At 35.4% G+C, this 15292-nt stretch overlaps 2 protein-coding genes, 1 long non-coding RNA gene and 1 other non-coding gene across 10 annotated transcripts in view; 1 reads left to right on the top strand and 3 right to left on the bottom strand.

The window, feature by feature from the left end:
* LOC135079940 (uncharacterized) overlaps positions 1–6520 on the bottom strand; it is a 100899-nt gene extending 94379 nt beyond the window's left edge. For both annotated transcript variants that reach the window (XM_063974588.1, XM_063974596.1), the window contains exon 1: positions 6172–6520. In XM_063974588.1, coding sequence (XP_063830658.1) covers positions 6172–6226 — 55 coding nt within the window. In that variant the 5' untranslated portion in view covers positions 6227–6520. The remainder of the gene's footprint in view (positions 1–6171) is intronic.
* A 953-nt stretch (positions 6521–7473) lies between these two features.
* LOC135086009 (uncharacterized) lies at positions 7474–9330 on the top strand. The gene is made up of 4 exons (XR_010260260.1): positions 7474–7793; positions 7886–8007; positions 8266–8530; positions 8737–9330. It is a non-coding gene; the product is annotated as an uncharacterized LOC135086009 (long non-coding RNA).
* A 314-nt stretch (positions 9331–9644) lies between these two features.
* On the bottom strand, positions 9645–13013 carry LOC135080025 (RNA-binding protein 1). 6 transcript variants are annotated; one of them, XM_063974728.1, is made up of 5 exons: positions 12861–13010; positions 12571–12782; positions 11689–11751; positions 10411–10565; positions 9645–9981 (listed from the first exon to the last, which is right to left on the bottom strand). In XM_063974728.1, the coding sequence occupies exons 2-4, from the start codon at positions 12777–12779 to the stop codon at positions 10415–10417; spliced, it is 423 nt and encodes a 140-aa protein (XP_063830798.1). In that variant the 5' UTR covers positions 12780–12782; positions 12861–13010; the 3' UTR covers positions 9645–9981; positions 10411–10414. The 6 variants fall into 6 exon arrangements, 4 of the variants coding, with proteins under 4 accessions (XP_063830798.1, XP_063830782.1, XP_063830775.1 ...); XM_063974712.1 differs by having other exon boundaries at positions 10411–10568; positions 12861–13009; XM_063974705.1 differs by having other exon boundaries at positions 10419–10568; positions 12861–13009.
* On the bottom strand, positions 11825–11958 carry LOC135087217 (small nucleolar RNA SNORA53). Its single transcript, XR_010260716.1, has one exon. It is a non-coding gene; the product is annotated as a small nucleolar RNA SNORA53 (small nucleolar RNA).
* Positions 13014–15292: the final 2279 nt, after the last annotated feature.

Raw genomic sequence — 15292 nt, 5'->3', positions numbered from 1 at the left:
GCACCATCGTATTTTTCCGGAATTTCCTTCTATGTATCATCAAATATTGCTGATAAAAATTCTACCTGCATTGCAGTCGCAGTTCGGAAGTTTTGGCAAAGGACAGGCGGTGTTATCTCATTATTGTCACTTGCACTATAATTAACTCTCACTGTGACGTTGTTGCCTAATCTGTGTGTTTACGTGGTTGTTTGTTTGGCATGGAAACAGATGCTGGGTAGAGCGCTGATAAATATACTCCTTTGACAGTGGCGAGCATTTAGCACTACTAATTTCGAGGTAGGCAGTACAGACTTTACAAATTTCAAACAACGGTAATAATTTATTAGGCAAATAACTGCGTAAATTCTCTGAACATCCCTGAATAGTTTTTAATTGGAAGCTGAGAAAAAGGTCAACCATTAAGTCACCTTGTTAAATATTGAATTTATTTTGCAAATTCGTGGAGTATTGCGTACAATTGTGTCATTGGAAGATATTTTTATGTAAGCTGCAATTTGATTTGAGGCTATTTAAGTGTCTACAAGACCTACCACAATATTATTATCACGCACGCATGAATTTTCTTCTCAGAATCTTTCTTAAAAATATTTTTGGCAAATTCTCAAAAAATATTTCTCAAGGTCTTACTTTCATAATAAACCAGCCAGACTCATCAGGAGGATTCAAAATTGTAAGGTCAATCATCATACATTTCCCAATTAAGTTGTTCTCTCTTCTAAGGAACAACATGGGCTGATGAAGGCAAGAGGCACCCGTAATAAGACTCAAGCTGGACTTAGACAGGTACAGTACACATCAGTCAGACTGTCAGTCTTTGATCCAAAATAACAGTATAAGACTGATTAAGATGCAATCAGTGTTTAATCTTGAATCTTGATGTGTCGTCGCACATTAACTTTACAGATTCTATATAAGATTCTTCTATCTAATTTGAATCAAACAGGCAGTTTCTTTAAGAGCTTTTGTAGTAAGTAAGTAAGTACGAGTATATGTAACAACAACAATCTGGCATATCTCAACGGGGCTCCAGTGTCCATTAACGATAACTCTTCAATCAACGAATGCTCGTTGCCAATGTCAGTGCTGTTTTTTCTTAATTGATTGCTCACTCGCTATAATAAGTAGTGTGTTTGTTCCACGTCGAGCAAAAAACTGGTAGACCAACGCACGTTGCGACCAGCATGACCATTGTCTGGGAGGAGACAATTCAATAACATTATCCCGTGTAAGGGCATTAATGTTATTATTAGATGTATCTTGATCTTACTTTGTAACATAAGTGCAATGATAACATGTTGTTTTACTGGTAGATCCACTGTTTTCAATTTTTATTACATAATATTTCAGCATTCAAATAGCGTCATGTCCCGACGATATCACACTAAAAAGCTTTTATGTAACTTTTGATTGGTTATCATTTTTGTTGGCAGTTGGCACGTACAGCAGGCTGCAGCCCTTTGTTTCTTCCGGGATCCATACCCAAAGGGTGCGAACTGGACTTATTAGTTACTTAGCCTTTTCGGCAATAGAATGTTGAATCCTGTCAATGGTATACAAAATCCTTCATCGATTGGAGTTTAATTTCCAACTGGCCGGTTCTGCCCCTATGATGCCTGGTAGAGTCTGGAACTGGTCGCCGACATTCGTTTCTTCACATGACTGCCCGCCGACACAACATTTCGTATATCGCCGCTTCGCCAACAGAACCTTTCACCAGCGTACGATTCGTCGACAGCACAGTTCGTCATTAGATATTTCGCCTACGAACGATTCACTAAGCCGATACTTCGTCAATTAGGTAACTAATCATCTTAGAATTATTCAAATAAAGTTAGGTACTTTCGGATTTATGAAATTTAGCATTAGGGAAATACACATAATAAAACTTTTAATAGTCGATGAAAATAGAAAAAATAAAAGATAATAGGAAAAAACATTATGATTTAATGTAATACAAACTTAAATAAGCAATACTTTTGTAATATTACAATCGTCATAATCTTTAATAATTAATTAAAAAAATCATGGTGAACCAAAATACGCTTTCCGCCCGCGGTTTCGCCCGCGTGGAATTTTGTCTGTCATAGAAAAACTTTATCGCGCGCGTCCTTGTTTCAAAAATACCGGGATAAAAACTATCCTATGTCCTTTCTCGGGACTCAAACTATCTCTATGCCAAATTTCATCAAAATCGGTTCAGTGGTTTAGGCATGAAAGCAAGACAGACAGACAGAGTTACTTTCGCATTTTTAATAATAGTATTAGTATAGTAAATACGAGTATTGCAATTATCTATTTATGTATAAAGTTTTTATTAAATTTGTAAATTTAAATAAGAAAAAAAGACAAGTTAGATATGAATAAATCCGAAAGTAACTCATTTGAATAGTTCTTTGTCTGTCTGTCTTGCTTTCATGCCTAAACCACTGAACCGATTTTGATACAATATGGCATAGAGATAGTTTGAGTCCCGAGAAAGGACATAGGATAGTTTTTATCCCGGTATTTTTGAAACAAGGACGCGCGCGATAAAGTTTTTCTATGACAGACAAAATTCCACGCGGGCGAAACCGCGGGCGGAAAGCGTATTTTGGTTCACCATGATTTTTTTAATTAATTATTAAAGATTATGACGATTGTAATATTACAAAAGTATTGCTTATTTAAGTTTGTATTACATTAAATCATAATGTTTTTTCCTATTATCTTTTATTTTTTTTATTTTCATCGACTATTAAAAGTTTTATTATGTGTATTTCCCTAATGCTAAATTTCATAAATCCGAAAGTACCTAACTTTATTTGAATAATTCTAAGATGATTAGTTACCTAATTGACGAAGTATCGGCTTAGTGAATCGTTCGTAGGCGAAATATCTAATGACGAACTGTGCTGTCGACGAATCGTACGCTGGTGAAAGGTTCTGTTGGCGAAGCGGCGATATACGAAATGTTGTGTCGGCGGGCAGTCATGTGAAGAAACGAATGTCGGCGACCAGTTCCAGACTCTGCCTGGTATCCCATAATTTGAATTCGATTTGTAAATTAACTAACCAGGAGCTAGTTGAGAGGTGGTTCAGGTACTTATTACGAGCCATTGTATCTTACGTCACGACACCTGGCTCCGCTTCCTGATCACCCACACAGCAGACCGGTCGACGTGAATGTTACAAAAAGTAAACTCGTTCACCGGCCTTTTGTAGCTATTAATTTACGGTAACCGATTTTGTTCGCGTCGTTTTAAAAAAGCGCGCGAGGATTTTTTAAGGCAGAACCGAACCAAATGATAAAACCATGTTATAAGATTTTTTGGATTCTGGTAGCGGCTAAGAAGGAACTGATAGAACTATTAGAAGTCCTGGGTGATGTAAGGATCAGAGCAGCAGTAGGTATACAGGGTGGAAACGATAAGTGATCTCACTCGATTATTTCTAAACTATACAAGATATCCAAAAACTGGTTACTGATCCTGAAAGTGCTTCACGAGCTCTTTCAAACGGTATCAGTAATAGGTTACAGAATTAACTGGATCTATCACAAAATTCAATGTTTTCAGGCTCCATACTAAATGTATGCCAGCCACACAATATTAGAAGTGTTAATTTTTTTTTATTCAATAATAAACACTTAAATTGAACTCCAAATTGCATTCTTATTTAAAATTATTCATGAAAAACATTGGTTTTAGGCTTTTACTTGCTATAATATTATCAAGACATGAAAGTCATGACTGTGGCAGTACTAAATGTATGGAAACTGAAAACATTGAATTCTCGGATAGATCCAGTTTATTTTGTAACCTATTATTGGTAGCGTTGGATAGAGCTCGTGAAGCACTTTCAGGATCAGTAACCAGTTTTTGGATATCTTTTATAGTTTTTAATATTATGTGGTTTTACTAAATGTATGGAAGCCGGAAACATTGAATTTTCGGATAGATCCCGTTTATTTGGTAACCTATTATTGGTACCGTTGGATAGAACTCGTATAGCACTTTCAGGATCATTAACGAGTTTTTGAATATCTTGTATAGTTTAGAAATAATCGAGTGAGATCACTTATCGTTTCCACCCTGTATAGGTCGTGACACCCCAAGTAGCCAAAAAATTCGTTACACATCTTTTTTGGTTGTGTTTTGGCCACTTGGGTCTATCACTATTTGTTGACGCTGACTGTACCTAGGTAGATACTCAATGTTTTTTATTTGGGCTACAAAGACGTTAATTAAACTACTATAATACTTATTTACCTTTTAAACAGATCCTTATAAGATTCCTACATGAACCTTTCGAGCAATGTACCTAGTAGGTATGTAGTGAAGGAAATCTAACAGCTTCAATGTCGTTGAACTCTTGATGGAAGTTACTAGTCTGGTAGGGAAACCAAACAAGACATAGGCAGGCCTGGCTCACTCCGCGCGGTACATCCGATAATTACCTACAGCGAAGCGCCCCGCCGGCGGGTATTATATCAGTCGAGTGTCACGCGCGCGCCCGTCAGGACGCTGGCGTGCGTTGTAGTACCTAATTCTATGATCGAAGTATTATTACAAAATGGACATAAAGAGAAATAAATATTATTGTGCGGCGTTCGGGTGTTTAAATTCGAAAAGAAATCTACCGGATTTATCTCTTTTTTCACTTCCCAAAGATGCTGAAAGGTATGTTGGCCATGTAGGTAATCAATAATTCTTAGGATAGTATAGGAACCTAACCTACCATGACTACTGCTCAGAATGCGTTCGTTCGTTTCAGCAAATTAATGACGTCCACTGCTGGACAAAGGCCTTTCCCAAGGTTTTCCATAATGAATGCGTACTTACCTACATACGTACCTCATTACAAATAAGTATATTATAGCCCGACCAGGAACATAAAAACCCTCGCCATGTTGCGGAAAATTAATGGTACTAATTTCTTTTAATGGCAACAGTAACTGAAAACTTCATTGACATGTCACCTTGCATGTCAGTCTATTGCTGTCAAAGTGTAAACAAACTTTATTTTAAATGTGTGCAATTGATTTTGTGAATTAAATTGCTAAAATATTTTTATAGTCGTGAACGAAAAGTGGTTCACAATGTGTTAAAGTATTTGTCGAAGAGAAATACTAAGGGTTCGGACAATATTTTCATTGAATAATGTTTCCGACAAAGGTTGTCAAATTGACTGACATGTTTATCGTATAGTACAGTCCAGTATGAAAATTAGCTGTGGTTTGTTTCAACTACCTATTTTAAATTTTTTTGTCACTTTCTAAGTGTTGAATTTTATGGAATTGGGAAAGAAGTACCGAGTTTGATGCGTTCATGAGCAGACATTGCAGTTGAATAGTCAAGTTCTGAATTTGATTATTCATGATTAATAAAATAAATCCTACTAGCTCGATTGATGGTTTCATTTAATTTATTTAAACCAGGTTACCTATAATAATATTTTTTCGTTAATTTATGAAAATATCAAATTAGCCCGTAATCCTGAATCCTGATACATAAAGTTAGCCAATTAATTTAACACAGGTACGACTGTACTCAGTGTTGCACTATCAAATGCAATTGTCGCGCCTCTATGCCAGGGTTTTTATGTTCCTGGTCAGGCTATAATTATTTTTTTACTAGACACTACTAGACAGCAACCCTAACAGCGTAAGAAGAGTTCAGAGGCACGCGATAGAAAGAGACAAAACTTGTAGGTGAATAAAATTGTAGGTACGTAGTGCTGTGCGAGCTGAATTCCACTGTATCGCGTCGTAGCAAGACTCGCATTTATTTAAATCGTCTTGCGGAGTAATCCTTCTGTACCTGTACTATTACTTATTCTGTGACATAGGTAGGTATTGGCTATGCTGAATGAGGATTATTATTTTCTAGGCAGTGAAAATCTTTCATGCTGACTTTTCTGTTTTGATAACTTTAGGTTTTCTTCTATGGTTAGTTTCTCACATTTTTCTAGGAACAAATTAAATTAAAAACTTTTGCAAGCATTAATTTACTTTTTTTTAAACGTTCGATCAGCGACAATATTTTTAAAGTAACGGACAAAACGGCACCACCACCATACTTTTTAGGGTTAAGTGTTAAGTATCAGTTTATTAGAATACTCGTAAATCAGTTTAATAAATTCCTGGCAGCATGTTAGTAAACTTGATTTATAATGACCCGCAAAACTTACCTGTTGGGAATGTGTGAAAAACTAGAAGCGAAAGCACTAGACAACCTGTTAACATTTTTTTAACAGTACTAATTTACACACACTAGATGTAGACTTAAAATTCAAAATTGTTTGCATTGTGCAGTCGGTTGCGAAAAAATCCGTAATTTATTAACCACGTAGTCTTCTCGTACACAAAACACTCATCAAACTGTTGAATTTCATTCAAAATAGAGATTTCAGTCACAAAAACGAAATTCAAGTCACTGAAATAATATTTCGCGGTGCGTCAAGTCGAATGAAATCACATTTTCAGCGCAAAACGGCTCACACAAGCAAGCGCCTTCGCGCCGTGGAGCGAACTCGTTTCCTCGAGACCCTCGAGTCGACCAGTCGACGAGTTGGCGCGACTCTCGATACTCTCGAATCAAAATGTTGCACGCAGCGAGCATGGTTGTCCGACAACTTGGAGCAGAATCGAATACTTATTTAGATGTGAATGTAAAAATCACTTGAGATACTATTTATTTATTTAGGATTGGTTGCACCATCTTACTTTAACTTTGACAAACGTCAAAAATCTGTGAAACTCCATACAAAAAGCACCGGTTATCGTCATAATTACTGTCAAAATAAGATGGTGCAACTCACCCTTATTGTATCCAAATTCTGTAATTAGAGGAGGGCCTAAAGGTTTTAACTTCACAGTACAGTAACATTATCTCATTTTTTAATACTGTAGTGGGATAGTTTATGTTTTTTTTTATTGAATTTGCCAAGTTCGCCAAAGATTAGGTACCTTGAATTTATTCATTTAAAACAAAAATAATAATAAATAATATAATTATGTTTGCCTTAATAGTGACCGCAGATTAAACGACTGATTTTGTTGTTCGGTGGACTGTTCACCTACTCGACCTTCGTTCCCTCGCCAGCCCATGACTTTGTTAAACTAACTAACTAATTAATTATTATAAACTTATTAAAGCATTTTTTTCCCGCAAGCGGTAAACCGCCAAACCGCGAGACCACCTGACACGTATACGCGGGAAAAAGCCGTAGTGCGGACGCTTGCATTAGTTTTACTTGGTTATAACATCACGCGGTTAAAAACCGCGGCGGCTTAGCCATAGTGCGGCCTCGGCCTAATGTAGGTATGCCGTCTTTTCCAATCGAAAAGATTATTTTCCAAAAAAAAAAAAAGATATTGAGTGACTTATAAATATCACATGAAAATAAACCTAGTACGTGTATCTGGTGTACGGCGTGATCACTTCACTAGTAATGTCAACTTGACAACATATATAGTGATCTGTGGATTCCACGTAAAGAAATAAACACAAACTTTTAAAGTTGATAATAATGTAAAATTTAATGCTTTTAACAAGTGTAAAGTTTCCAAAAGTATATAAAAAAAAATCTGATTTTAGTTTACAATTGTTGTGTAATTTTCAAATGATTTAAATAACTTCAAAATGCGAATTTCAAACACTATCCTAAAAGTTTTTCTTGGTTGCTGTTCCTCCGCTTTTCTTATGGAAATATTAATGTCAAAATGTCCAGAGAGTGCCAACTTGATAACTTTCCTCCAGTTTTTCTTTATTTCTTTACAGGGTTTTGTATTTACCCTTAAATTCGGGATGGTAAGCAGTACACTACATAGTTACTAACCTCAACAAGTTCATAAAGTTTTTGCATGTTTTTTTAAATAATCAAAAGTGGTTTGCTTTTTCAGATAAAGCCCAAAATACCTCTGAAGCATTACGCAATTCTGATAGCTTTGTTTTTCGTAACAAGTGTTGCAAATAATTATGTTTATGCCTTGCATGTGCCTTCAACACTGCATATGATTATACGGTAATTATATGATCACCACGCAGAGCTTTATTAAGCCTTATGACCTTGAGAAGAAATAATTAGGTTAAGCCTAGTGAACATTACACACTAAATCTCTAAGGATTGAGATCTCTGTAGTAAATCTTGTAAACAGTTTTTGTGTAAACTCGCTCTAACTTTAATAAGCTAGTGTGAATTAATTTTAAAATAAGGACAAGCTAATTTAATTTTGTATTTTACAGCAAAAATATGACATAATAATTTGTTATAAATTTTCAGATCAGCGTCTTCCCCTGCAAGTATGCTTGTTTACTGCATCGTCAAAAAACAATCTCCCAGAGTGTCAAATGCAATTGGTTCCGTCCTTATAAGTGTGGGAGTTGTTTTAGCAACGTACGGAGGAGCTCCGGATGACAGGAATGATGGGATATTCCTATACTGGTGCATAGGAGTTGCCATACTTGTTACTACGCTAATAACCGGTGCATTTACTGGGCTCCAACAAGAGATACTGTATGCGAAATACGGAAAACATCCCAGTGAGGTGGGTTCTACTAATTTCTAGAAAAATATAATTGAATTATGCAATCACTTATCTAATTAAGAATAAAGATAATAAACTTATTATTTTGATTGAGTTATGAAGATCATTAACTAAGATAGTGCTATTGATAATAATTTTATGCAAACTACATTACTGTATAATAATCTAATCATAGAGCAGACAACTAAGTTTTTCTTGTTTTTCAGATGATGTTCTTCACGCATGCAATCCCTCTGCCATTTTTTCTGGCAATTTCCTCTGAACTAGTTCATACTGGATGGAGTCTCTCATGGGATATTTGGTTACTTATTGCCTTAAACATTATATCCCAGTTTTACTGCACACATTCAGTGCACAAACTGGCCACAAAAGAAACCTCTGTAACAGTTACATTTATACTAACTTTAAGAAAATTTGTATCACTTTTAATCTCATCTGTTGTTTTTAAAAATAATCTCACTAGTTTACATATCTTAGGCACAATTTGTGTGACTATTGGTACATTAATTTATTTTAATTTCTTTGAGAATCTTAAACAGAGACCTGTGACTTTAGTGAATAATAATAATAAGAAAAGCAATTAATATCTATCCCTCCATTTTTGTATTATTTTTAAGGTGATCTAATTGGTGAATAGTGATTAATTTTTTTAAGTTAATATTTTTATTAGTCTTAATCTTAAATAATAAAACTGTGAATTTCGAAAAATATTACTTGGTTAGCTAAAGGGTTTCCTACTTATTGTGACTGTTATATTTTACATTGTTAAACATAATAAAAATATATTTTTTAAGCAATTTTCAACTTTTTTTTGTTCATTCACTCCAATCCCCTAGCGCCACCTATCGTCTATTGCAGTGCTAAAAAGTAATTTCCTCACGCGGCTCACGCTCACCCACAGATTACTTATGCGCTCACCTAGAGAATGTAACCAAGACTCGACTCACGCCTTTTTTTCTTTTGATATTGATTTTAGGAACACAGAAGAGCAAAAAAGGCTTTTGAGTTGCAATGGTACTACCAGACACAGGCAGTGTGACACCATTTATTACAATAATGTCGACCAATTCGTATTTATAGATAAGTAGAGGATTTTAAAATAAGAAAACCGTAATTATTTTCAATAGATATTTTATTCTTACGTAAGTCATCTTAAAGTATTTTTAATTAAAAAAGTATGTAGGTACAACAAAGTATCAGGCTGATAAGCAAAAATATTCAAAGATTAAACCTACAATAAATCTTTATACATTATTTTGTAAAAAAAACAAATGGAGACTTGACAAAATCATCTTAAAATCTACAAACTTTGTCCAATCTAAAACAAAATATTTGCAAGCTAAGATCTCATACAAATCATAGATTTAAATCACACATACACACACCACTTTTAGAATACCACTATATTACATTTAGCTGTCCAATTGTACTTTTCCTCCTGATATTAATACCTGCAAGTAAAAAGGAAATTGATCATGAAGTATTTACAATATTACAAGTTACAACACACAATAACAGTTTTATGGCAGGGAGAAAGTTAACTGTTATATTTAATGCAAATGAATTTGCTTCACATTTATGGCAATTGTTTGGAAATTATTAATTTAATTTCAGTCAGCAGATTACAGCAAAGAGTGACAGAATAATTTTTGATTGTCATACCTGCCATTATCTCTCTGTTACGTCTAGAAAAATATGAAAAATTAACCAATAAGGCACTTCTAAAGGTTTGAGGTTGGATGTCGATCAACACAGACCCAATGGCAATTTGTGCAAGTGGGATCTGTGGTCACAACCACCTCATACCTTTTGTAGCAGTGCATGATGTGAAGAAATGGTTGAAATGATTAAAAAAATAAAATAAAAATCGTGCTACCTACATATTTACCTGCTCTTGCTGTCAGATCGGCTTCTTCTTTCTCGAGATCTCGACCGACGGACTGAAGGGGATCGGCGGCGGACCGAAGGAGACCGACGCGGGGACACAGAACGACCTCTGGAGTACGACCGGCGGCGGGGGCTTCGGCTGCGAGACCTGCTAATATATAAACAATCAGAACAACGTCAAAAAAACAAATCACTTTAATAATGTCGATCTAACCTGAATTTGTATTTAGTCTGTATACTGTTTTACCCTAAAATTTTAAAATTCTCAAATTCAAAGTTAATCAATTTTGCTTCAGCCGAAAATTGTTAATGGGAAATATTGTTATTGAATAGATTTCTATTTACTTTTACTTTCTACAATACTGTAATCCTAAATATACCTAAAACGCCAACACAAATTCGACTATTACTAGGTAAGGTAAGGTAGTGCTAAGTATAGGATTTAAATAGTACCGAGCCTTGATGAGCCAGCGAAGGTCGTTGACCGTTGAGGGGCTGCTGTGAGGCCAGGGGATTTTAACTTGAATGTAGGCGGAGTTCAATGTCTTCAGACGTTGGCTTTAACGGAAGTTTCGAGAGAAAATGTGGTAACACGGGGAGAGTCGGCCGTTGTTAAGTTGTCGTTGGCTCGGTGCCTCGGTGTGCAGTCGGTGAAGCATCAAGGTTGCAATGGTCAAGGTGATTGATCCTATGTGGCTCTCGGGTTTAAGGATCGTGTCCAGGTAACGCTGGGTCAGGACTAGGTAATGGCGGTTGGGAGGAGAAATAGGACGTAGTTGGTTGTCGCCTCAGCTGCGCCGAGAAGTTTGGAGAGCGTTTTGAAGAAGTTGTTGCTAGCGGCGTTGTTCGCGGATGTCTTATCGGTAAACGAGCCGTAGTTGTGGTGAAGAGATGTGGTGAGGTCGGTGTGTTGGTGGTTGGTTGATAAAATGGACCTGCAAACGTTCCAACACCCACCACTTTTAATATCTCGCTGTCAAGCTTAATAATACTAATTGCAGCTGATTTAAATATTGCAAGTTATTATAAAATATAATTTATGAATATTAATAATAAGCAAATCATTAGTAAATTATCTACTAAAAATTTATAAAAAATTACAATAAAAGCAATTTAATTTATGGAATTACTGGAGATCATTAAGTTACTTTTTGTCATTTCAAACAAAGAGTTCATGAGCAAATAAAATTTGTAAGTAATTCTGAATGTCTATGTAAATATCAGGATATAGATTTCAAGTAATAGGTACGTCTAATGCGTACTTATAGTACCTTCTATCTCTCCTTGTGCGTCCATTCGACATCTCAACACGGATCCGTGTACCACAGCAACGTCTAGAATGAATAAAAATTTTTTTTTAGGAATACAGTAAAATGCAGAAGCATGAGATAATTGTTTTGAAAATAAATGTTCCCCACATCAAGACAAGTCGCTTTCATTAGAAAACAACATCTCAGTCTCCATGTGGAGGTATTATAATCTTGCACACTTATGACTCAAGCGTTTCACATTGAAAATGAAACGGATCTAAGGAGCGTGCTGATACAAATAATGACTTTTTACCATTACATTGATTTTACATGAGATTTGAAAGGAATGCCTTGAATTTTTATTATGAATATGAAAATAATTTTGCTTTGACGATTCATTTCTCTTGTCTTAGCATGCAAGTGTGTTCCATATGTCTTGTGTAAATAACATTATGTAAATACAGAACAATTATTGTAATTTGGAGAAATATGAGCCTCAACCATCTATTTGAAAGAACTGGCATTTATAGGAATGATAAAATAAACTATTTTATAAACTTTTGACCGCCAAGATTGCAGAGCTGATAAATTGGCAAAAAATAGAGTAAATTTTACTGTAGTAGCTATTAAAATTAAGATTATGGAAGGCATTTTATTTTTTATAAGGCTAAGTTGAATTTAAGATTCACTATCGTGTGTGGTATTTTTTTCTTTGAGAAAATAACACGCAGGTAGAAAAATACCATGTGCTGAAAAATAAATGCGTTATAATAGGTCAAGAGTGGATCGGAACAAGATGGCGGATGACACGGCACCGCCGGGCGCCGACGTCACTTTCACTAAGAAATCAATACTTTCCAAGTTTATTTAGCTAGAGTAGAAATAAGTTATCAAAGTACTCACGTTCCATCTAAGCCTCGTACAGAATCTTCGGCGTCACGAGGATCTTCGAACTCAACAAATGCGAACCCAGGAGGGTTTCGGGCAACCCACACATTCCTGATGTTACCGTATTTTGAGAACACTTTTTCGATCTCATATTTGGAAGCATTTGTACCCAGGTTGCCAACGTAAACTTTGCAGGACAAATCCCATTCTCTATAGCGAGACATCCTCTGTAAAATAGATAAGTGCGTATTAGCGTGACGCCATATTGGCATAGGTTATGATTTTAGAATCAAAAGCAAACTTACCCTGTTTTTCGGTATGGTGATCCGAAGTATCACTAATGAAAAACTGCTGATGAAATATGGTCAGAAAATTTTTACTACGTTTACAAAAATAAAACACACGGCTAACCACTCTCAATCGCAAACGAAGAATGATTTTTTTTGAGTGAGTGAGATGAGATTTGACTGAATGACGACGTAATTATGATCGTTCGTTCACGTCATGAAGCTATAGATAAAAAAAATGGAGGCCACCACACATATGGTGTGGAGGCCACACTCCGAATACCTACTTGAAGCACAAACTAGGTATCACTATCTCGCTCTCTGTGGACAGACTCTCTCTTTCTAAATAAACAAAAAATATAAATTTGCTCAAATTCAATGAAACTCAATGTAAAATCTTTATTTCTTGACATAGGTATCATTAAATGATAAGTGTAAATACTGGTAAAACGTTTTAGGAAGAAATTACTGTAAAAAATGTGAAAAATGTTTTTTAATGATCCAATGTCGGAAATCACGAAATGAACACTTACGCGTGGAATCTTATGTCACTTCCAGGACACCACGGTGCGGAGCGATTGTGTAAGGTTGTTCATGGATGGAAAATGAATACAATAAAATTGATCATCAATCGTTTACCTAAATTCGAAATTTTGACTATTCCATGAAGACCGAAAAGTGACCGGTCGTATAAAACCGTTTAATGGATTTGCTTTATTATCGAAAAACATTCGCTAAAACTAATTTTCTTTAACAAATAATAAATCAAATTCACGTTTAAATGCAGTTTATGACATAATTTTTAAATTGTCACTATTAGTATTTTTTACTGAATAACCTGTAAAAGTTAATTCTACAATTTCTGAAAAATCACCTAAAAGTAACCTTTTCATTAGTGTAATCTAAAAGTAACCAATGCAGTTCAAAAGTAACCTTCTGGCAACACTGCGTACTACCGCAACCACGCACTACAAAATTTTGCACCATTTCTTGTGATAAAACAATGATTATTTCCTGTAAACAATCTAAAAACGAAATGAACTGCATAATAAACAAAATAGTAAACAACCGCCATGATGGGCCGGATTGGGCCGATGTTGCCACATGGTACCGATTCCCCAGGAATTGGGATTGTAATTCCCTGATTCACCAACACATTAAACCTAAACGGCCGACAATTTTGTGATTTTTAATTCAACTAGGTAATCGTAGTTCAAATATTTAATTATTTATTTGTTTAACTTCTGATTTGGTTAGTGAATTGGCTATTTCGAAGAATTAACTAGGAGATTTAAATCAGGAGATAGCAATACTACAGTCCACACTAAAAAGAGAGGTCGGCCCACAGAGAGCGAGATAGAGATAAGTAGGTATTTGACTCAAGTTTTTGTTCCAAGTCTGGCCTCCATTTTTATCTTTAGCTTCATGGTTCACGGGTCACATTCATTTTTTTTCCACTTGTCTAGGGGGGCTGCCATTACCATGAAGCTACAGATAAAAATGGAGGCCAGACTCCCAATACCTACTTGAAGCACAAACTAAGTATCAGTATCTCGCTCTCTGTGGGCAGACTTGCTCTTTCTAAATAAACAAAAAATATAAAATTGCTCAAATTCAATGAAACCAATGTAAAATCTTTATTTCTTGACATAGGTTTCATTAAAAATGATAAGTGTAGTTACTGGTAAAACGTTTTAGGAAGAAATTACTGTAAAAAATGTGAAAAATGTTTACAATGATCCAATGTCGGAAATCACGAAATAAACACTTACGCGTGGAATCTTATGTCACTTCCAGGACAGCACGTACTACCGCAACCACGCACTACAAAATTTTGCACCAATTCTTGTGATAAAACAATGATTATTTCCTGTAAACAATCTCAAACGAAATTAACTGCTTAATAAACAAAATAGTAAACAACCGCCATGATGGGCCGGATTGGGCCGATGTTGCCACATGGTACCGATTACCCAGGAATTGGGATTGTAATTCCCTGATTCGCCAACACATTAAGCCTAAATGGCCGACAATTTTGTGATTTTTTATTTAACTAGGTAATCTTAGTTTCAAATATTAATTATTTATTTGTTTAACTTCTGATTTGGTTAGTGTATTGGCTATTTCGAAGAATTTACAAGGAGATTTAAATCAGAAGATAGCAATACTACAGTTCACACTAAAAAGAGAGGTAGGGCCGCAGAGAGCGAGATAGATATAAGTAGGTATTTGACTCAAGATTTGTTCCAAACTCTGCCCTCCATTTTTATCTGTAGCTTCATGGCCATTACTTGGCTCTGTGGGGGCTGCTTTCCCTCCATTCCATTCGTTCATTGTGCATTCTCAAATTAAATAATAGATGCCGCTTTCAATGCATTTGAGGTGGAAGTATTTTTTATCTGCATTGATTTTTGACAGTTGTATTGTTCTAAAAAAAATTCTCCCAGATC

The sequence above is a fragment of the Ostrinia nubilalis genome, chromosome 2, assembly GCF_963855985.1.
Source record: "Ostrinia nubilalis chromosome 2, ilOstNubi1.1, whole genome shotgun sequence".
Classification (NCBI taxonomy): Eukaryota; Metazoa; Arthropoda; class Insecta; order Lepidoptera; family Crambidae; genus Ostrinia; species Ostrinia nubilalis.
This window is presented reverse-complemented; position numbering and strand designations above follow the sequence as displayed.

Bases quoted from the DNA above. Each gene is read 5' to 3' on its own strand.
- LOC135080025 (XM_063974705.1), bottom strand. From the start codon at position 12,779: ATGTCTCGCTATAGAGAATGGGATTTGTCCTGCAAAGTTTACGTTGGC. The intron at 11,752-12,570 runs GTGAGTACTTTG...TATTCATTCTAG, and splicing joins GTACGAGGCTTAGATGGAAC to ACGTTGCTGTGGTACACGGA. The intron at 10,569-11,688 runs GTACTATAAGTA...TTTATATATTAG, and splicing joins CGCACAAGGAGAGATAGAAG to CAGGTCTCGCAGCCGAAGCC.